The sequence below is a fragment of the Pogoniulus pusillus genome, chromosome Z, assembly GCF_015220805.1.
Source record: "Pogoniulus pusillus isolate bPogPus1 chromosome Z, bPogPus1.pri, whole genome shotgun sequence".
Taxonomy (NCBI): Eukaryota; Metazoa; Chordata; class Aves; order Piciformes; family Lybiidae; genus Pogoniulus; species Pogoniulus pusillus.
This window is the reverse complement of record NC_087309.1, coordinates 1,577,605-1,600,408: the sequence shown is the minus strand read 5'-3', so window position 1 is coordinate 1,600,408 and position 22,804 is coordinate 1,577,605. Positions and strand designations below refer to the sequence as shown.

Below are 22,804 nucleotides of genomic sequence, written 5' to 3'. Positions count from 1 at the left end.
GGGCAGCAGAGCCAATGGCATCCTGGGCTGGCTCAGGAGCAGTGTGGGCAGCAGGACAAGGGAGGTTCTTCTGCCCCTGTGCTCAGCACTGCTCAGGACACCCCTGCAGTGCTGTGTCCAGTTCTGGGCTCCTCCATTGCAGAGAGATGTTGAGGTGCTGGAAGGTGTTGAGAGAAGGGCAGCAAGGCTGGGGAGGGGCCTGGAGCAGAGCCCTGTGAGGAGAGGCTGAGGGAGCTGGGGGGGTGCAGCCTGCAGCAGAGGAGGCTCAGGGCAGAGCTCATTGCTGCCTGCAGCTGCCTGCAGGGAGGCTGTAGCCAGGCAGGGTTGGTCTCTGCTGCCAGGCAGCCAGCATCAGAACAAGGGGACACAGCCTGAAGCTGTGCCAGGGCAGGTCTAGGCTGGATGTTGTTAGGAAGTTCCTGGCAGAGAGAGTGATTGGCATTGGAATGGGCTGCCCAGGGAGGTGGTGGAGTGGCTGTGGCTGGAGGTGTTGAAGCCAAGGCTGGCTGGGGCACTTAGTGCCATGGTCTGGTTGGCTGGGCAGGGCTGGGTGCTAGGTTGGGCTGGCTGAGCTTGGAGCTCTCTTCCAGCCTGGTTGATCCTACGAGTGTGCGCAGCGCTGAGCCCCTGCGCAGAGCCGGTTTCAGCGCAGCCCGAGTAGCCGGGGCGAGCGCCGGTGCCGCCTCTCGGGATTGAGACCGGAGGGGCAGCCGAGGAACACAGCCCGAGCCCGCAGGGACCGCCGCCTCTCCGCCAGCTCCACCGCCAGCGCGGAGCGTGGAAGGGGCGGGCGCTTCCTGCGGCCCCCTCGCAGCCGCGGCGCGCAGGGGGCGTGGAGGAGCAGCGGAGGCGGAGGAGAGGTATTTCGGGGCGGCGCGGCGCAGGTGGCGCTCAGTGCCGCGCTGGGGAGCGGCCAGCTCCGGAGTCCTGTCGGCCTGGCCCCCGCACCGCGCCATGGGCTCTGGCGGCGCCGCGCTGCTGCCGCTGCTCCTCGCTCTGGGTACGTCTGGGGGCTCCTCGCTGCCTCTGGGAGGGAAGCTCTGAGGTCTCCTCGCTGCCTCTGGGAGGGAAGCTCTGAGGTCTCCTCGCTGCCTCTGGGAGGGAAGGTCTGCCAGCCGCGGGAGGGCAGGGCTGCCCCCTCGCTCCGGGAAGAGGGCGGCTGCGGCCGGTGCGGAGTTGGGGGTCGGTCGGCGGCTGCGGCCGGTGCGGAGTTGGGGGTCGGTCTGCGGCTGCGGCCGGTGCGGAGTTGGGGGTCGGTCTGCGGCTGCGGCCGGTGCGGAGCTGGGGGTCGGTCTGCGGCTGCGGCCGGTGCGGAGCTGGGGGTCGGTCTGCGGCTGCGGCCGGTGCGGAGCTGGGGGTCGGTCTGCGGCTGCGGCCGGTGCGGAGCTGGGGGTCGGTCTGCGGCTGCGGCCGGTGCGGAGCTGGGGGTCGGTCTGCGGCTGCGGCCGGTGCGGAGCTGGGGGTCGGTCTGCGGCTGCGGCCGGTGCGGAGCTGGGGGTCGGTCTGCGGCTGCGGCCGGTGCGGAGCTGGGGGTCGGTCTGCGGCTGCGGCCGGTGCGGAGCTGGGGGTCGGTCTGCGGCTGCGGCCGGTGCGGAGCTGGGGGTCGGTCTGCGGCTGCGGCCGGTGCGGAGCTGGGGGTCGGTCTGCGGCTGCGGCCGGTGCGGAGCTGGGGGTCGGTCTGCGGCTGCGGCCGGTGCGGAGCTGGGGGTCGGTCTGCGGCTGCGGCCGGTGCGGAGCTGGGGGTCGGTCTGCGGCTGCGGCCGGTGCGGAGCTGGGGGTCGGTCTGCGGCTGCGGCCGGCGCCGGGCACGGGGATGGGGCAGAGGCGGGCCGGGCGGCGGGTGCCCGGCTGGGAATGCCTCTCTCCCTGGGCCAGAAGCCTGCGGCTCCGTGCTGTGCATCGGCGACGTATTAACGCGGGTTAACCCCCCAGGCACCTCGGCTGCCGCGGGGTTAGCAGTTCACCCTGCCGTGGGATGGAGTGCAGTGCACGGCGGGGGGCGGGTGGTGTGAGCCGTGGGTTTTCGGCTCCATGGCCATCGTGCCTTTGCAGGGGGAAGAGGGTAGCTCTTGGAGAATGCTGTTCCTATTGCAGGAGTCCTTCAGGTCTGTTCTCACCCTCTTGGGCAGTTGTTGCTTCTTGGAAAAGGACAGGGAAACTTGAACCATCTCCTTCTCTTGGCTGACTGGATGACAATTACGTATATTTTCCTGGGAACTTTAAGCCCTGATACTCACTTGCCACGAGCAAATTCCCATGCACTTTAGGAGTTCCAGCCTTGCTGTGTGCTCTCACACCCCTCCCTAATTGCCAAGTCACTGAAGAAGCAGCATTAAAGTGAGTTTTTGCTATTGAGCTGTTCTGACTTGTTCTTTCAGTAACTACAGCGAATGCTGGCAGTGGAATGTGCGGTTGCAGGGTATGAAATCAGACACAAAAATACTAGAGCGTGATGAGATAGACAGTATACAAACAACTAGGTCTACGAGTTTGCTTTTTGAAGGCAAACAGCCACAAACACCGATGGACGGGACATTCGCCTTGCGCTTTTGTCCCGATCCTTCTCCTCCCCTGGCCACAGGCGCTGCGCACCAGAACCACGAGCATGGCTTTTAATTCTTGAGGTCTCAGGGCTTGCACAGGTTTGTGGAGGCGTGCCGACAGCCGGAGGTAAGGATTGATTGTGAGACCAGGATTCTCCTGGCGATGAGGCTAACAGGAGTGCGATAGCACTACTTTGTTCAGGCGTTATCCATCGTTTGTCTTCATTGATGCAGTTGAAAGCTGTCGTGGTTTTCATTTCAGATGTGTGGTGGCATTTGAGGTTAGTGGATGTAGCTGTGCAGTTAATACTCACTTTAGCATCTTCAGTCTTGTAGGAGTAGCAGGGAGAGAAAAGTTTGAGGACAGGAGCATTTTTCCTGAGTGATTTGGAGTCCTGTGCTTGTACTGCTGTAGCCCTCCCATAATGATTTTCAAACAGATTGAATTCTGATGAACTGTCTTGCTTTTCAAGGTGAGATTCTTAATTTAATTGGCCTATCTTAGCCAAATTAGTAGTTCCAGGATATACTCCAAATGCATTTTATACTTGATTTTATGTTAGCATATCGACTTCTTAAATATCAGCTCCATCAAGTGGACTACACAGAAGTTTTGCCATGTTGTCTCCACATTCAGTGACGTTAGTACAAGTGTGGGTTATTCACTGTTGGTGTGTACTGTTGTGTTTGGAAAGTCATTAAAGACTTTGTAAATGCTACAAAGAAGTAGTGCAGTGGAACTACCATTTTGATAGTGCCACTTTGCTACCAACCTTGTTACTTGCTGTCCAAAAAGTACACATCATAAGGAAGCTGATTATGTTAAGAGTAATAACAATAAGTGAAAGACTCATCAGGGCAATGTACACGGCAAAGCTTTCTGTTGTTCACTGCTTTGAGCTGTTTATAGGTTTGTTATATCTGGTTTTTGTTTCTCTTTTTTTTTTAATTCATATTTTAAATAGATATACTTTTTTCCCTTTAACCTGTTTTTAAAAGTCAGAGCCAAAACAACCCAGCTGTTTCTGAGAGTGAGACCAGTGGAAACTGCAGTAGCTCTCCTGGGCTCAGTTCTGGTAACGCTTTCAGTGGAAAGCTGTAGTGCCCTTGTGCCTCAGAGGAAATATCTGAAGTTTGGCAGGAAGGTGCTGTTTGCATTGTCTTGAAAATCTACCTACGTTTGTCCAAGTAACAAATATTTGAAAGGCTGCATTCTGCTGGGAAGAAATCCCTTCCAGCCTAAAGTCTGTCCTTGCTTTGTGTGGCGCTCAGCCTGCCTCTGCTACGCTGGAGGGTAGCTGTTTACCGTGAGGTCTAGGTCTGCACCTGCAAACACACAGAATCACAGAACCTGAGAGGTTGGAAGGGACCTCTGGAGATCATGGAGTCCAACCGCCCTGCCAAGGCAGGATCCCCTAGGGGAGTTCACACAGGAACACATTCAGGTGGGTTTTGAAAACTTCCAGAGATGGAGACTCCACAACCTTTCTGGGCAGCCTGCTCCAGTGCTCCATCACCCTCACTGTAAAGAAGTTTCTCCTGTTGAGGTGAAACCTTCTGTGTTCCAATTTGTAGCCATTGCTCCTTGGCTTACTGCTGCTGCCCACTGGCAAGAGAGTGGGCCCCATCCATGTGACACCTGCCCCTTGGGTATTTGTACACACTGACCAGACACACTCTCTCTCGTGTCCTTGTGATGCTGGTGTTTTTGCATCGGTCTCTGTTGTTTGAACCTCTCTGCTTTCCAGTTTGCTTTTGGGTCGTGGTCCACAGACTGCCCATGCTGCACACCGTTAGCTAATTCCTGGGCTCCACGTGGATCAGCAGCTTCTGCCTTTGGTGAGGCTAATGTGCATTAGAGTGAATTCTCAAGCAGTAGTGCTGAAGAACCGTACTGAGTGGAGGAATTAAACTCACCTATACTATCTCATCAGGGCTTCACCTTTAAGCCTACCATGTGCCTTCTGCCAGCAACCCAGGATGCAGAAGATGTAACTGGGATAAGCTCTTAAAATCCCCACTCTGTAATGCATGCATTGCACATGCTCTCTAAGTCTGGCATGAAAAAGCACAGCTAAGTAAGGATTGTGCCTTTTGGGGCCATAGGCTTGCAAACTGAGGACCACAAGTCCTCAGGCTTCTCTCTGGGATCCAGACAGCCCGGAGGAGAAAGCAGCCATATCTGAAATTAGAGAGGGTGTATCTCTGAAGCTTTGAGTACAGTCCAGGATTTCCAAGTGCAGCCCCTTTTCTGTCTGGTACGTATCTGACCCTTGGTGATGAAAAACATCCTGTTGTCCTGGGCACCTCGTGGGCAGAGGGCTGTGTGGCCGCATAGAGGGACAGGAGACCCAATTAACATAGCCTCCTTTTTCAGATCGCTTATGTTTAAACTGGGCTGAAAGCTGGGATAAAAGAACAGAGTTTAGCCTGCGAAAATTAGGAAGTGCCCAAAATAAACTGGTGACCTGGATTTGTCTCTTCTGTGTGTCAGTGCACTGTGCTGGTGACTGCTGCGGGCGGGAGGAAGGTCTGGTCAGAGAGGAGGCTGGGGCTCTTGCCTTGCTTAGTTTTGAAATTAGGAGGTGCTCTGTGAATGAGGAAGAGAGGTAGGATGAAGAGGGAGGGAAAAAAAAATCATTATTTTTTTTCCCTTGCAAAATTGGATTCGTTCCTTTTTTTGTCACAAAAGGAGAGTGTGGTTTCAGGCGAGTTATTTAAATCAAATCTTTGACACGTGGTTGGAGCTTTTGTGTGCTTCTCTTTCTCTTTGCTCAGCCAGGGGATCTCAAAACTGAAGCTGCGTTTTCACGATCTGGTTAAGCTGACCTTAATGTGGGGCTGGCACTGCGAGGGCATTTCATCCGCTCCCGACTGCGCCTTTCCAGCAGTGCTCCTGTGCTGCCAATGAGGCTTGGTCTGGGGGAGAAGTCAGGGACCCATTTGCCTGAATTATTTTTTTCTCTCCTTTGCTGGGTCAGGTTGGTTTTGGAGATGAGCTAAACTTCAGGAATTTATTTAAGTGTTAGTGCTGGCAAAGGGGACAGTCAGAACTTGTAGCCAGAGGAGGGAGGGGGAGCTGGAAAAGCCTCTTTCACTCAAGCGCAGCTGGCTTGAGCTGATCCTGGAAGTGCATCTTCACAGGGTAGCTACTGCGTTTCCACAGCTGTGAATGGAGTAAATGGAAATTGTACTTCAATGTGCTAAGTATTCTGAGTTTAAAAAAAAAAGGGGGTTAGATGTTGGCTATCATTAGATAACCAACAGTGGTAAGCACTTCTGACCATAGTTCAGTGGGTTGAGGTAGCATACATTAAAAAATACAAGACTCTGCACTGAGGAGCAACAACTAAACTGATGACTGAGCAGCAAATGAAAATTACACCTTTGGTGCAGTAAATGAGGCCGGAATTCCAGGTGAAAGTGTAGCATTTGATCAAAACACATCTGCAGACATACCAACTTAAAGCTGTACAAGCATAGGCTGTCTGTCAGGAGGAAGTTGTTTTCAGAGAGAGTGATTGGCATTGGAATGGGCTGCCCAGGGAGGTGGTGGAGTGGCTGTGCCTGGAGGTGTTGAAGCCAAGCCTGGCTGGGGTGTTTAGTGCCATGGTCTGGTTGACTGGATAGGGCTGGGTGCTAGGTTGGACTGGATGATCTTGGAGGTCTCTTCCAACCTGCTTGATTCTATGATCTTAATTTCTGCCTTTCCCCCTCTTTGTCATCACCTTTTGATACCTCATTGACTTTTTATTGTATCTATGAGTTAATGTTAAAAGTCACTTTAAAACCTGTGCAATGTTTGAAAGCAGGACCTAGATGTGAACTCTTTTTAAACTAAGACTAGCTGTCATTTTTTTCCTACTTTAAGAGAGTTTATGAGGTAGTGGGAGTGCTGTAAGGCACTTCTGAAGCTTTGCCTTTCATAATACTGCACATCAAGGTAAGGCTTTACTCGTGCCGTACTACAGAATCTGTGTTTTGTGCAAGCAATGTTTGTTTTAGAAGCAGAGAGGATATTTCCATCACGCTCCTGGACACATCGACAGTTAATATTTATTTGCTCATAAACTAGGCAAAGTCAACACGGGACCTTACTAACAAGTTTTTACTGTATGCCATCTGGCTCTGGAATAAGTTTTGAGTTTGTCTTTGCTGTTTTTTTTTTAATGCTGTGACACGGACCATTGCTGCAGAGTAAAGTAAAAGGAGCGATGCTCCTTGGTTTTATTGTTTCATAGCCACTACATAAATGTTATTCGTTGTGGCTTTTCTTCACTATTGTTGATTTTTAATGAAGAAAAGTGGGTTTTGCACGTAGTTTGTGTATTGTGTTTTCATGAAGGCTAATAAGTGGAGCTGCCACTGTAATGGCTTAGTGTCAAAATACCTAAATGTGAATAAAATACTTTCCTTTAGGATTAGTGAAGATGAAAGGCGGTTTCTGAGTCTTCAGATGAGTTAAAGCAAGCAGCTTTCCCCAGCAGAACTCTTGGGCAGTCTCTATCCAATGTTGTTATTTTCATCTAAAGGTTCCCTTTGTTAGGCTCTATGCAGTCTGATTCCCATTTCCATGGTGACCGTGCCGAAATGCAGACAGGACACAGGCTGGATTCTCATTGGCATAGCCATGCACTTGCATGCCAACACACGTTATCTGCTGGCTTAGGACATTTCCATTTGCAGTTTTAATGTTTAGGACTTTTTCACGCTGTGATCTCTGCCCCTGAGATACTGTGCTCTGTTAGGATTTCAGGCCCTGTACAGCAAGAAAAAGGCAAGTTGATAAGCTTGTGTTTTGTGTAAATAGAATCCGTGCTGTTCCCATTCAGATTAGTCAAGGACATCAGCAACTGTCTCAGCCGTGGCTTTCATTTCTGTTTAAAGAAGGGCTAACGAGGAAGGATTTCCACTTACAAATCTTTAAGTGTAAGACTGGTGTCTTTCTGTGCTGAAGAGTTGTATGGACGTGCCCCCTTTCCCAGAGCACTGTTACAGGGATAGTAAAGATAATGGGAATTACGTGGGATAAATGGTGCTTTCAGGCTCTGTGTTACAGCATCACAGGAACATGCTGGTTGGAACAGACCCCCCAGGATCATCAAGTCCAATCGTTACCCCTGCTCTGCTAAGTTCTCCCTTAAACCGTGTCCTCAAGGGCCACATCCCAACGACGTTTAAGCGTGTCCAGGGTGGGTGACTCGACCACCTCCCTGGGCAGCTCATTCCAACGCCTGACTGCTCTCTGTGTGAACAAACGTTTCCTAATGTCCAGTCTAAACCTATCCACATGCGCCTTGAGGCCATTCCCTCTTGTTCTGTCACTGTTGACCTGTGAGAAGAGCCCAGCAGCAGCCTCTCCACAACATCCTTTCAGGTAGCTGTAGACAGCAGTGACGTCTCCCCTCAGCCTCCTCTTCTCCAAACTAAGCAGCCCCAGCTCCCCCCATCTCTCTTCATAAGAGTCATTTTCAAGGCCCTTCACCAGCTTTGCTGCCCTGCTCTGCCCTTGCTCCAGCATGTCCACATCCTTCTTAGAATCACAGAATGGTTTAGGTTGGAAGGGACCTCAAAGCTCATCAGTTCCACCCCCCACCATAGGCGGGGACACCTCCCACTTAGAATAGGTGGCTCAAGGCTTCATCCAGCCTGGTCTTGAACACCTCCAGGGAGGGAGCAGCCACATCCTCCTTGGCCAGCCTGTAAAGCTGAAGGTGAGTGTGCATCCCTGTAAAGCAATATGTGATATCATTTGTCCTGCTCATGCCATGCTCAGTTTCTAGAGATAGAGAGTATTAAAAGCACCTAGTGGAGTCAGCATAAGCTGAGTGAGCATTTCTGTCATTTCTAAATCAGGCTGGGGGAGTCTGAAAATTACCAAAACCTCACTATTGTGAGTGCTAGTCGTTGTTATTTGAATTGGTCTCTGAGTAGCATTTCAGGATCTTCAGAGCAGCAAGTTTTGCTTTCTGCTGGAGATGCATAGTCTTTAAAAATCTAGGATAGCCTGCATATCATTCAGGAGTCCAGAGAGGAATTGTACAGGCAAAGAAGAGGCAAGATCATAGAATCAGTTAGGTTGGAAGAGACCTCCAAGATCATCCAGTCCAACCTATCCCCTAGCCAGTCAACTAGACCATGGCACTAAGTGCCTCATCCAGTGCCTCATCAGCCCAGACTCTTTGAACACAGGGCAAGCAAGGATGTTTTGTGTATAGCTGAGTGGTGCTTGCATGGCTCAGTGGCACACATGATGAATGCCACGGATTCTTTTGACCCATTCGAGTTACTGGTGGAAGGGGTGAACGGATTGCAAGTTACCCACAACCCTGGTGGAACTCTCCTTTTTCCTCGTTTACTTTGCTCTTTGAGTCCCACATCCAAGTTTACCATTACCCTTTATTTCATACAGGATGCTCCTTTTGATCACACAAATCTTCTTGCTTAATTATTTCTAAAACACGAGAAATCTTGAGGAAAATCTTGAGTGTGAACAGTGCACTTCTGTAAGGGAGAGTGTTATGCAATGGAAATAGCTATGGAGTTTGAGGATAGTGGGGAAAGACTGGATTAGGCTTCTGCTTTTTTCAGTCTACCAATCTGCCTGTATAGCTACAAGTCACTCTTAATGAGTGAATATCTGTCAAGATGTTTAAAATCTGTTTGAGCCTGAATTAACACGATTGAGTTAAATCTATTTGAGCTCCTCTTGTGCTGCATGAGCATCCATGGATAGGAAGCAGAGATATTGCTTTGAGTTCCCTTCCATGATGCTATTTAATGGAATTCAGGGTGGTGGTTTTTTAGTAGAACCACATAATCAGAGAATCATGACAACTGGAAAAGACCTCTAAGATCATCAAGTTCATCTGTCAACCCGACAGCACCATACTCACTAATCCATGTCCCCAAATGCTGTCTGCATGCACTCCATGGACAGTGACTCCACCGCTTCCCTGCACAGCCCATTCCAATGCCTCACCACTCTTTCACAGAATAGTAGGGGTTGGAATGGATCTTTGGAGATCATCTAGTCCAGCCCCTATGCCAGAGCAGAGCTAGCCAGAGCAAGTTGCACAGAAACATTTCCAGGCAGGTTTTGAAAGTCTGCATATGAGTGTCCACAGCTGACATGGGCAGCCTGTTGCAGTGCTGCAGCACCCTCACAGTAAAGCAGTTTTTCCTCGTGGATCTCTCTGTTCCAGTTTATATCCATTGCCCCTCATCCTATTGCTTACTGAATAAGTAACTACTTCAATAACCACAAGATCAGACTTCTTACTTGAGCAAGAGGTAGTTGGTCCATACTTGGTTCACGTGAGCTTAGTGCAGCGATGGATGCCATTGCAAGAAGCTGTGAAGCTGGCACATTGTTGGCATGTGCTAGTGTCATGCTCTGTGCAGGCTGGAATCAGGCAGCTGCTGGCAGGTAAACAAGCTGGGTTAGATAATGAGGTGTGTCTCTCTTCTGCTGACACAGGAGCTGCTTTTCATCACTACAGTGCTTGTGACTGTTGTGTTTTTGACTACCTTCAAATGCTTAACCATAGAATCAAGCAGGTTGGCAGAGAGCTCCAAGCTCATCCAGCCCACCCTAGCACCCAGTCCTGCCCAACCAACCAGACCATGGCACTAAGTGCCCCAGCCAGGCTTGGCTTCAACACCTCCAGGCACAGCGACTCCACCACCTCCCAGGGCAGCCCATTCCAATGCCAATCACTCTCTCTGCCAGGAACTTCCTCCTCACATCCAGCCTAGACCTGCGCTGGCACAATTTGAGGCTGTGTCCACTTGCTCTGTTGCTGGGTGCTTGGTAAGGTGTTCTACTTCACATAATGTGCTAGAACAGCAGGTCACTGTACTACTGGGCCTTGGGCATAAATTTCCTCTTCACTGGTATGATCCTTGTAGGTAAATGTCTACATGTGTGTCCAAATCAGGGCAACTTATGTCGAGAGATAGTGATGTGTGAACAGCAGCATGCCGAAATAAGGAAAACAAAACACGGGAGAATTGCCTTGGTAGATGCTTGTCTGAAGCACAGCAAGTGGAGTATCCTGTCCCTGGGCAACGACACGTGTCCTAGATGGATACCAAATACCACTGCAGTGGAGGGTGTGTGGCATGAAGGCTTTTGTGGCTTTAACCATATTTCCTTTTTTTTAATACTGGAGGGTAATGGTAGTTGCATAGTTGCAAAAAGACACTTAAATATAAATTCTAATAACGTCTGAGGTGATGAAAGCTCAACAGGAGCCTGCAGTGTGAGTGCAGCCCAGACACAACCCTGTGTTGGGCTGCAGCCAGAGCAGTGTGGGCAGCAGGGCAAGGGAGGGGACTCTGCCTCTTGGCTCTGCTCTCCTCACACTCCACCTGCAGTCCTGGGTGCAGCTCTGCAGCCCCCAGCACAAGCAGCACATGGAACTGTTTGAGCCAGTCCAGAAGAGGCCACCAAGATGCTGAGAGGGCTGCAGCAGCTCTGCTGTGAGCACAGGCTGAGAGAGTTGGGGCTCTGCAGCCTGGAGAAGGCTTGGAGGAGACCTTGGAGTGGCCTTGCAGTATGTAAAGGGGGCTCCAGGAGGGCTGGAGAGGGATTATTGACAAGGTCTAGGAATGATAGGAGGAGGAGGAATAGGTTTGAACTGGCAGAGGGGAGATTGAAGCTGGATGTTAGGAAGAAGTTATTTGCAGTGAGGGTGGTGAGACACTGGCACAGGTTGCCCAGGGAGGTTGTGGAGTACAGAAGCACCCAATGATCAAAGATCACATTGGGTGATTCTGTGGTCCACAACCTCCCTGGAGGTGTTCCAGACCAGGCTGGATGAGGCCTTAAGTGACCTGTTCTAGGGGGAGATGTCCCTGCGTGTGGAGGGAGTTGGAACTGGCTGAGCTTTGAGTTCCCTTCCAACCTAAACCATTCTGTGATTCTCTAACAGTGCTCTAGTAATGAACATGTAGTACTGGATTCAGTTATCTTTATCTGCAATACTTCAGATGCACATAGAACTGATTTGGTTAATAGATACTAAATTTAAGCTGAAGTGTCTCAAATAGTAGTTTAACTTTTCCTAAGTGGAAGAACTTGACTGGCCTAACACTTCATCTGACTATGCCCACCAAATAGAGTTCCCCTTTAAATGTGCCTGAAATACACATTGGTTAATTTGGGAGCAGGAGAAATGGCTCTGAATGAAGTGACTCTCCTGTTAAGATGGGCAAAACAAACAGCAGAAGTCCAGCAGCAGTCCTTGGGCAGTAGTCCTTCAGTCGTTCTGCTAATAAGAGTTAATAATAATGTGACTCCAGCTCATCACAGAATCCGAGATCTGCAGAGTTGGAAGGGACCTCCAGAGATCTAGTCCAGCCCCCTTGCTAAATATAGTTCCATTCACTGCCTGTCTTTTTCTTATTTCCAAACTGCCCAAAGCCAGTTCATCAGATTGAGCATTAAAATACTTCTGCAGTCTCTGGAGTTGCCTTCTGGAGAAGCTGACAGCTGCTGTAGAGTGTTTTTCTCTGAAGATGAAAGGCAACTGTTCCACTCCGGTGGAAGCAAGTGTTATCTCCAGAAAACCCTTCTGAAATGGGTCCTCCTCTCTGGCCCCAGGATGTGCAATGGCTGCTTTTGATAAAAAAGATAATTTCTGTCTTAACTCTGAGTCAAGGTAGCCTGTTGCCCACCTGGCCACAGCATCAGGGTATGCTGGAGTCTGCTGTGCGAGCTGAGGGCTGGAATCATAGAAGCGCAGAATGTCAGCGGCTGGGAAGGACCTGGAAATGTCATCTGGTCCAGTCCCCCTGCCAGAGCAGGGTCACCTAGAGCAGATCACACTGGAACACCCTGCAGCCCCACTTCACCTAAACCCCCCATCCCCTTGCCCTGGAGTGCAGTGTGAAGTGCCTTGAGCTCCAGAGACATGTAGGCAGCTCTGCAGTGGGCAGAAGGCTCCTGCAGTTAAGCAGCGGGTCAGGGGGAGTATTTGAACTCCCTGCTTCTCTGGCTCCCGTGTGAGCCCCCTCCTTCCCTGAGGTACAGGGTGGGGAAGAGCTCGGGGGTACAGGTGTCTAGTTCAGCTTTTTCTCAAGGAGTAGCTGCCTGAGAAATGTGGGCATAGTTCTCCCTGGAGACTCGTGGTGATGCAGGCTCACCTCGGGCTTCTCCAGAGGCACCTTTGCTACCAGGCAGTGAAGTAGCTGGAGAAACATGCTCTGAGTGTTTAAACCTGATCCCCACTCACCCCAGGATGCGTACCCATGCTTCCAGGCAGACAAGCAAAGACACATCTTGGCTGTAGTGTGGTGTCTGGGGTGCTTGGCTGGGGAGAGGTCTGAGCTGGCCCTTAGGACTGCTGATGCAGTTCACAGAATGCATCTGATTGGAAGAGACCTCGAAGATGATCCAGTCCAACCTTTGCCCAGCTCCGAAGGATCAGCACTGAGCCATGGCACTAAGCGCCAGGTCCATGCAGTGCTTGAACACCCCCAGGGCTGGTGACCACTGCCCTGGGCAGAGCATTCCAGTGTTTGATAGCCCTGCCAGGGAAGATGTACTCCCTAACGTCAGTGTAAACCCTCCCTGGCGCAGCTTGTAGCCGCTTCCTCCAGCCCTGTCGCTTGTCGTCAAGGAGAAGAGGCTGCCCCCTCCTCACTCCAGCCTCCCTTCAGGCAGCTGTAGAGAGCACTAAGGGCTCCCCTCCGCCTCCTCTGGGCTGAACACCCCAGCTGCCTCAGAGGCTCCCTTGGGCCATGTGCTGCAAGCCCTGCATGAGCCTCGCTGCCCTCCTCTGGACAGGCTCCAGCACCTCCGTGTCCCTCCTGTACTGAGGGGCCCAGCACAGTACTCCAGGTGTGGCCTCACCAGTGCTGAGTACAGGGGGGATGATCACCTGCTTGTTCCTGCTGGCCACGCTGTTTCCAGTACCAGCCAGGATGCCGTTGGCTTTCTTGGCCTCCTGGGCACACTGCTGACTTGTGCTTGGTTGGCCATCAACTAATATCCCCAGGCCTCTTTCCAAGTTGCAGCTTTCCAACCACAGTCTGAGAAGTCTATATCTTGCCTTGGTGTTGTTGTGACCCGAGTGCAGGACCGGGCACTTGGCCTTGTTAAACTTCATACAGTTAGCCCTGACCCACTGGTCTAACCTGTCCACATCCTGCTGTAAACCTTTCCTCTAGCATGTCAGAACTAGAGGAAATGGTTACAAGCTGTGCCAGAGGAGCTTTAGAATAGAATAGAACCAACCAGGTTGGAAGAGAGCTCCAAGCTCATCCAGTCCAACCTAGCACCCAGACCTATCCAGGCAACCAGACCATGGCACTAAGTGCCCCAGCCAGGCTTGGCTTCAACACCTCCAGCCACAGCCACTCCACCACCTCCCTGGGCAGCCCATTCCAATGCCAATCACTCTCTCTGACAACAACTTCCTCCTAACATCCAGCCTAGACCTGCCCTGGCACAGCTTGAGGCTGTGTCCCCTTGTTCTTTCCCTGGCTGCCTGGCAGCAGAGCCCAACCCCACCTGGCTACAGCCTCCCTGCTGGCAGCTGCAGACAGCAATGAGCTCTGCCCTGAGCCTCCTCTGCTGCAGGCTGCACCCCCCCCAGCTCCCTCAGCCTCTCCTCACAGGGCTGTGCTCCAGGCCCCTCCCCAGCCTTGCTGCCCTTCTCTCAACACCTTCCAGCACCTCAACATCTCTCTTGAATGGAGGACCCCAGAACTGGACACATCACTGCAGGTGTGTCCTGAGCAGTGCTGAGCACAGGGGCAGAAGAACCTCCCTTGTCCTGCTGCCCACACTGCTCCTGAGCCAGCCCAGGATGCCATTGGCTCTGCTGCCCACCTGGGCACTTCTGCTTCCTCTGCAGCTCCTCTCTGCCAGCACCCCCAGCTCCCTCTCTGCCTGGCTGCTCTCAGCCACTCTGGCCCCAGCCTGGAGTGCTGCTTGGGGTTGTTGTGACCAAAGTGCAGAACCCTGCCCTTGGCCTTGTTCAGTCTCATCCCATTGGCCTCTGCCCACCCATGCAGCCTGGCCAGGTCCTTCTGCAGGGCTAGGCATTAAGAAATACTTCTCCAGGGTTGTCAGACATTGGATTGGTCCCCTCAGGGCAGTGGTGGAGCCACCATCCTTGGCGGAATTCAAGTGGCATGTGCACCTGGCACTTAGGACGTGGTCTGGTGTTGACCCTTCAGTACCAGGCCAAGGGCTGGACTGGAGGATCTTCGAGGTCTCTTCCACCCAGATATGTTCAGTGATTCTGTGACACAGTTCCCTCAGCTTGGTGTCATCTGCAGAGTTGCTGAGGGTGCACTCAGTGCTCTCATCCAGATCATTAATGAAGATCTTACAAGGGGCAGGCCCCAGTACTGAGCCCTGGGGGGCACCAGCCAGGGTCAACTTGTTTCACATTTGATAAAGAGGAGAAGCACTACAAAGGTTATTTAGCTAAGCAGTTACTGTTTAGGGCAGAAATTGTTTAACAGGGACTGGCTAGGGCTGGGTGATAGGTTGGCCTGGGTGATCTTGGAGGTCTCTTCCAACCTGGTTGATTCCATGATTCATCCCCTCTGGCCATGTTATCAGTGGGTCTACAGCAGGACAGGACATACCTTGCTCTTAAGAGTGCTTCTGCACCATCATTCTGGATATTGATGTGATCTTGTGCTCTCTCAAGCTGAGGTGGCAGGTCAGATTGCCTTGGGTCAGGCAGATAATGAAGTCTGGGCTTCTTGGATATTTTACCAACACTAATGAGGCCAGATTCTGCCTAGGCTGTACCTGGTGCCAGACTTGGTCATTGCAGTGTTCATGGAGAAGGAGTTTGAGGTCAGTGTTTGATGCCATCCACCCAACATTCAGGCTGTGCAGCCGTAAGCTCCCATTACAGTCAGGAGAGAGAAGTGGTTCTTAAGTGTGCTATAGGAAAACAAAAGTTCTGATAATTATAGCTCTTCCAACTATTGTGTTATATATCCTGTGGTGCTTTGGAGATTTTCTTGCTGCAGGAAGCTGCTATAGCAAGCTTCTTACAGCTGAGGTGGTTCTGGTTTCTGGGGCTGTGTGCAGGGCAGAAAGCTGAGTTCCTAGCTGGCTCTGGAGGGGCTGTGAGTGAGGAACAAGGTCCTGAACTAAGAGTGTGTCCAGCAGATCGAGGGAGGTTCTCCTTCCCCTCTACTCTGCCCTGGTGAGACCCCATCTTGGGTGCTGCCTTCAGTTTTGGCCTCCCCGAATGAAGAGGGACAGGGATCTGATGGACAGGGTCCAGTGGAGGGTATGAGGATGAGAAGGGGACTGGAGCACTGCCTGATGAGAAGAGGCTGAGAGACCTGGGGCTGAGAGTCTGGAGAAAAGAAGACTGAGAGGGGATCTAATAAATGTTCATACATATCTGAGAGCTGGGGGTCAGGAGGGAGGCACAGGCTCTGCTCACTGCTCCCTGGCACAGGACAAGCAGCAATGGATGGAAGCTGCAGCACAGGAGGTTCCAGCTCAACACAAGGGGCAACTTCTTGCCTGGAAGGGTCCCAGAGCCCTGGCACAGGCTGCCCAGAGAGGTTGTGGAGTCTCCTTCTCTGGAGCCTTCCAGGCCTGCCTGGATGTGTTCCTGTGTGCCCTGAGCTAGACTGTGTGGTCCTGCTGTGGCAGGGGGGTTGGACTGGATGATCTCTTTGGGTCCCTTCCAACCCCTGACATCCTGTGAGCCTGTGATCCTGAAGGCATGGTTGCTCTCAGCGCGTTGCAGGCTGGAACACTGGAGTAGCAGAGAGACTGGTGGTGATGACAGCCTCTAATTCAGCCTCCTCAGCTCACATGTGACAGTGACATAATAATGCTAATGTTATATCTGTATATATAATGTTATGACCCACTGAAGTTTTATGCAGAATGGAGTGGAAGATGGGTAGGGAAACGCAGATACCTTTGGTTGCTTTCCCATCTTCTTGATACCTCTTGGCAAGCACACGTTGTTGTGTGTGTCCAAACATGTTTCCACAGCGGCTGAGACAAGTCAGTGTGGCACAGGCCAGGGAGCAGAGATAGCAGTGCCCTCGCTTTCTGTGTGATGACATGCATTTCCTCCGTTACATCTGTGACATGAATCATCCTTCTCTGGCCGTGTTTGGAAATAGAGCTGCTCTGAAAAAGGGTCAGCAGCTGATAAGGTGGAAACACAGGAAGAGAATTTGCTGGAGTGAACTGCTGCTTGAAGAGTCAAGTTTTTATCATAAGGAAGCAATGCTTAGGTTTTATTGTTTGTTTTGCTGTTAGTTTTATTGGTGTGAAGCGAGTGACCTAAAGCCATATGTAACATGTCTACAGCTTTTTAACCTTGTACTACCTGCAGTGTTGTTGAGGACAAATGGTGGGCCTTGGAAGAGTTAACAGGATCCTGTTTGTGGAAAGGAACTGCAGGTCCTATTAAAAAAGATGCAATTCATGTTAATTTTCTATTAAAAAAGAAGTGTTTCCCATGAACTTAGCGGTGGGAACCTGCCAGGCTAATAAACTGGAGCAGGCTCGAATGCTTCTCTTTATTAAACCCACATAGGAAGCTGTCAGTCTCGCAGGAGCTGCTCTTAAGCATGACGTAGGAATCAGTAAGTTGAATGGGATCTCTTGCTCCACATCAGTGCAGGAGCAGCAGAACAGACAGCACTAGCCATGTGTGCCCCAGTCCCTCTGCCTCTTCGCTCCCAATGCCTGCCTCCTGGCGTGGTCGGGTTACCCTGGCAGCAGCTTATTGCCAACATGGGGTGCAGCTTCTTGGGTGATAAACAGCTGTAACCCAAAGGCAATGACTCAGGTTTTCACACAGGCTTTCAGGCTGGAAGCTGACCTACTTCCAGGAAGAAGCAGCCAGCCAACAAAGCCAAGGGAGGGAGAGGAGGGGAGGAAGAGGGGCAGGGGGGTTTGTTACTAAATGAGGTGTTGTTTTTCCTTTCTTCTGGGTGGACTTTTCTTTTGGGGCCTATAGTTTGTATTTCTACTCTAGATGCTCCAGGCTCAACTATTGTTTGAGATATTGTGGCTGATATGAGGAAAACATCAGTCTCGATACAAGAGAAAGTAGAGCAAATGCATGAATCAGTAAAAAGAGGAGTTGTCTTTTCAGGCAACAAAATAGAAGTGAGGATTAGAAGATATTCCAGCTTTTAGTATTAAAAAATCCAGTGACATGTCAATCACTCTTTGCTCATTTTCATTTCTGTCAGAGCATTACAGTGCCTTTATTTAGAAGGTTCTTATCAATAAGAAGTCTGTTAAATTTACAATAAAAGCAGACTGTGATTATGAAATCACAGCATCTCTGCGGGTGCCATGGACAGAGGCACTGAGTGCACCCTCAGCAAGGCTGCTGCCCACACCAAGCTGTGTGCTGCAGCAGCCAGTCTGGAGGGCAGGGATCCATCCAGAGGGACCTGCACAAGCTGCAGAGGTGGGCACAAGCCAAGCTCAGGAGGTGCAACAAGAGCACCAAGTGCAAGTTCCTGCAGCTGGGTCAGGGCAACGCCAAACACCAATCCAGGCTGGGCAGTGAGTGGCTGGAGAGCAGCCCTGAGGAGAGGGACCTGGGGGTGCTGCTGGAGGAGAAGCTCAGCAGGAGCCAGCAGTGTGCACTTGCAGCCCAGAGAGCCAAGCAGAGCCTGGGCTGCAGCAGCAGCAGTGTGGCCAGCAGGGCCAGGGAGGGGATTCTGCCCCTCTGCTGAGCTCTGCTGAGACCCCACCTGGAGTCCTGCATCCAGTTCTGGAGCCCCTGGGACAAGAGGGCTGTGGAGATGCTGGAGAGTGTCCAGAGCAGGGCCAGGAGGATGCTCAGAGGCTGCAGCAGCTCTGCTGTGAGCACAGCCTGAAAGAGTTGGGTCTGTGCAGGCTGGAGCAGAGGAGGTTCCCAGGTGACCTTCTTGTGGCCTGCCAGCATCTGAAGGGGGCTACAAAAATGCTGGGGAGGGACTTTTGAGGGTGTGAGGGAGTGTCAGGAGTGGGGGGAATGGAGCAAAGGTGGAGGTGGGGAGAGTGAGGCTGGAGGTGAGGAGGAAGTTGTTGGTGATGAGAGTGGTGAGAGGCTGGACTGGGTTGCCCAGGGAGGTGGTTGAGGCCCCATGGCTGGAGGTGTTTGAGGCCAGGCTGGCTGAGGCTGTGTGCAGCCTGCTCTAGGGTAGGGTGTCCCTGGGCATGGCAGGGGGGTTGGAACTGGTCCCTTCCAGCCCTGACTGATTCTGTGTTTCTGTGAATTTGCTGTTTCAGTACATAAGCTGAAGGTACTCACTTGCCATTGTGAGCATATAGTGAGGATGCTTTGCATAATGGAGAAAAAATGCAGTGCACAGGGAAGTAAATACATAGGAGGGAAAAAAGACTTTTTCCTTTATTTATGCTGAACATATTGGGTAGAGGTTAATACACATTTCCAAACTGAATTATAAGTATTTTGCTGTTTTCCCTGCATTCCACATAGTCCTAACTGACTGTACTAAAGCTGCATCAAGAATGACCTGTCAGCCTGACCTCAGTGCCAGGCAAGGTCATGGAACAGGTCATCTTGGGTGCCATCACACAGCACCTACAGGATAGCCAAGGGATCAGGCCCAGCCAGCATGGGTTTAGGCAGGGCAGGTCCTGCCTCACCAACCTGAGCTCCTTTTATGATCAGGTTCCTGCCTGGTGAGTGTGGGGCAGGCTGTGGATGTAGTCTGCCTGGACTGCAGCAAAGCCTTTGACACTGTCTGCCACAAGAAGCTCCTGGCCAAGCTGGCAGCTCCTGGCTTGGACAGATTCACTCTGTGCTGGGTCAGGAACAGGCTGGATGGCAGAGCCCAGAGAGTGGTGGTGAATGGTGCCACATCCAGCTGGCACTGGTGGTTTTCCCCAAGGATCAGTGCTGGGCCCAGACCTGTTCAATATCTTTATTCATGATTTGGATGAGGGGATTGAGTCCAGCATCAGTGAGTTTGCAGATGACACCAAGCTAGGAGCATCTGTGGAGCTGTTGGAAGGTAGGAGAGCCCTGCAGAGGGACCTGGCCAGGCTGGATGGGTGGGCAGAGGCCAATGGGATGAGATTGGACAAGGCCAAGGGCAGGGTTCTGCACTTTGGCCACAACAACCCCAAGCAGCACTCCAGGCTGGGGCCACAGTGGCTGAGAGCAGCCAGGCAGAGAGGGAGCTGGGGGTGGTGGGAGAGAGGAGCTGAAGAGGAGGCAGCAGTGTGCCCAGGTGGGCAGCAGAGCCAATGGCATCCTGGGCTGGCTCAGGAGCAGTGTGGGCAGCAGGACAAGGGAGGTTCTTCTGCCCTGGGCTCAGCACTGCTCAGGCCACACCTTGAGTACTGTGTCCAGTTCTGGGCTCCTCCATTCCAGGGAGATGTTGAGGTGCTGGAAGGTGTCCAGAGAAAGGCAACAAGGCTGGGGAGGGGCCTGGAGCACAGCCCTGTGAGGAGAGGCTGAGGGAGCTGGGGGGGTGCAGCCTGCAGCAGAGGAGGCTCAGGGCAGAGCCGATTGCTGCCTGCAGCTGCCTGCAGGGAGGCTGTAGCCAGGTGGGGTTGGGCTCTGCTGACAGGCAGCCAGCAACAGAAGGGGACACAGCCTGAAGCTGTGCCAGAGGAGGTCTAGGCTGGATGTGAGGAGGAAGTTGTTGTCAGAGAGAGTGATTGGCACTGGAATGGGCTACCCAGGAGGCACCATCCCTGGGGGTGTTCAAGAAGAGACTGGATGAGGCACTTGGTGCCCTGGTCTGGTTGATTGGCCAGGGCTGGGTGCTAGGTTGGCCTGGATGATCTTGGAGGTCTCTTCCAACCTGGCTGATTCTATGATTCTAATGGTGGTTCATATTTAAGTTTGTTTACAGAGAAAGCCCAAACAGTGCAACCAGCATAGAATTACTTGTTGGAAAGGACTTCATTGGTGCATTAGCTCTGAATGCACAGAGAGCACGTAACCAGTACAGTAAAGAGGATCAGGTTGAAGACTATTTTAGGGGGGGGGGGGGGGGGGGGGGAAGGAGCAACTTTTTTTGGCAGATTTACTTCTTGAACAGGCTCGTTGCAGTGAGAACCTCTGGGTTACTTCTGAAAGCCACAATGCAGAGCATCTGCACTGCAAGTCAGTAGGATGAGTACATGCCCCTTCTTTTATTCTGTATGTGTTCATGGTCTGGTGAATGGAACCTCCAAAACACAATGCTTTCTGAAAGCTGTTCGAGTTATGGGATGTGCCTCTGCAAGAATAGGTGACTAAATCTGCTTAGATTATTGCTCTGGTAACACAGATCCTGACTAATACAATAACTGCACTCTCACACCAAAATGAGGCCTTTTAACAAAGCAGTAAACTAACACTAAATGTGTTTCTTGTGAAGCAAGTACTGTTTGAATGCCCTCTTTCATAGCTTTGCTGCCTTGCCTTCCTGCCTTCATTCCACCTGCTGCTTATTGCTTCAGGGACAGTAGGTGATTGTAGTGCAAATGTCGGTGGCTGTACTCCCTCCCTAACTCTGGAAACTGGACTGATTTCCTATGAGACAGATGGAAAAAAGAATAAGTTGGTTATCAGAATCATAGAATCAGCCAGGTTGGAACAGACCTCCAGGATCCTCCAGCCCAGCCTAGCACCCAGCCCTAGACAACCAACCAGACCATGGCACTAAGTGCCCCAGCCAGGCTTGGCTTCAACACCTCCAGCCTAAAAAGTACTATTACAAGTTCCTTGATAACTAAGAAGATCTGGTATGGCCTATATGAGGAGCAGTGTGGGCAGCAGGACAAGGGAGGTTCTTCTGCCCCGGTGCTCAGCACTGCTCAGGACACACCTGGAGTGCTGGGTCCAGTTCTGGGCTCCTCCATTGCAGAGAGATGTTGAGGTGCTGGAAGGTGTTGAGAGCAGGGCAGCAAGGCTGGGGAGGGGCCTGGAGCAGAGCCCTGTGAGGAGAGGCTGAGGGAGCTGGGGGTGTGCAGCCTGCAGCAGAGGAGGCTCAGGGCAGAGCTCATTGCTGCCTGCAGCTGCCTGCAGGGAGGCTGTGGCCAGGTGGGGTTGGGCTTGTCTCAGTTCTAGTTTAAATCTCCAGAGACTGAAATAAATTTGATAGAACCAATAACAATTTTTATAGAGTGCCCTTCCCTCTCCCCCCCTTCTTTCCCAAAAGAAAGGGATTAGATGGAGAGAGAGAGAAGTAAGCACACCCAAATGGATGAATCTCACTTGATTTGGAAGTTAAAAAGAGAAGTTTAACAATAACTTGAAAAGATATCTGAGGTAGAGAAAGTACAAAAGGTACAGGGAAGGGAAAGCAAATACAAAAGGTATAAATACAACCCAAGTGTGCTGGTGATGGCTTTGTCCTCCTCGTGGGTGATGGCCACATGGTGAAACAAAGAGAAGCAGGAACAGGATGGTGATGGTGGTAAGCACCAAGGCAGGGAGCGCAGAGAGAGAAACTGGAAGTCCCCCTGCTTTTATGGGACAGGAAGGGGCAGTGGGCTAACCATCACCTGGTGGTGTTCAGACCCACCACTGGGGAGAGGTCAAGACCACCTAGGCTCAGGTTCAGGGTTACTCCCCCTGGAGGGTTAACCCTGTACAGCTCTGCTGCCAGGCAGCCAGCACCAGAAGAAGGGGACACAGCCTCAAGCTGTGCCAGGGCAGGTCTAGGCTGGGTGTTAGGAGGAAGTTGTTGTCAGAGAGAGTGATTGGCATTGGAATGGGCTGCCCAGGGAGGTGGTGGAGTGGCTGTGCCTGGAGGTGTTGAAGCCAAGCCTGGCTGGGGCACTTAGTGCCATGGTCTGGTTGGTTGGCCAGGGCTGGGTGCTAGGTTGGGCTGGCTGAGCTTGGAGCTCTCTTCCAACCTGCTTGATTCTATGATTCTTTGATTCTATGACTTGCATGATTCAAAGCATTAGAAAATCCACTGCAAAGGGAGCCCTCAGAAGTCAGAGAGGAAGGAGGCTTGAACTGGAGTGTGCAATCTGCTGTGAGGTGCAGTGAGTGGAACGCAAAACTTCCGAGTTCTGTCGTCACTGCTGTCCTTTCTTTAACCTCTGCTCTCAGTGGAGTCTGACTTGTGCTTTGGAGAAAGAAATCTTGGAGACCACGGGGAAATTTTTCTTTGTGGAGTTGGTAGTGGGTCTTTTGGTACAGATTGGCATAAAGGGCAAAGCTGAGCTGTCTTCTGGAAAGAGCAGATGCTCTAGGGAATGCCATACTGAGCGAGTAGGGTAATTTAGGCTGTGCACATTTCACTGGCTGCCCATCTGTGAAACTGCTTCAGGAAGC

General features: G+C 51.7%; 1 protein-coding gene across 1 annotated transcript in view; it reads left to right on the top strand.

The window, feature by feature from the left end:
• The first annotated feature begins 905 nt into the window (after positions 1 to 905).
• ITGA2 (integrin subunit alpha 2) overlaps positions 906 to 22,804 on the top strand; it is a 105,978-nt gene continuing 84,079 nt past the window's right edge. The window contains exon 1 of the mRNA XM_064140669.1: positions 906 to 1,000. Within this exon, the coding sequence (XP_063996739.1) occupies positions 955 to 1,000 (46 nt within the window). The 5' untranslated portion in view covers positions 906 to 954. The remainder of the gene's footprint in view (positions 1,001 to 22,804) is intronic.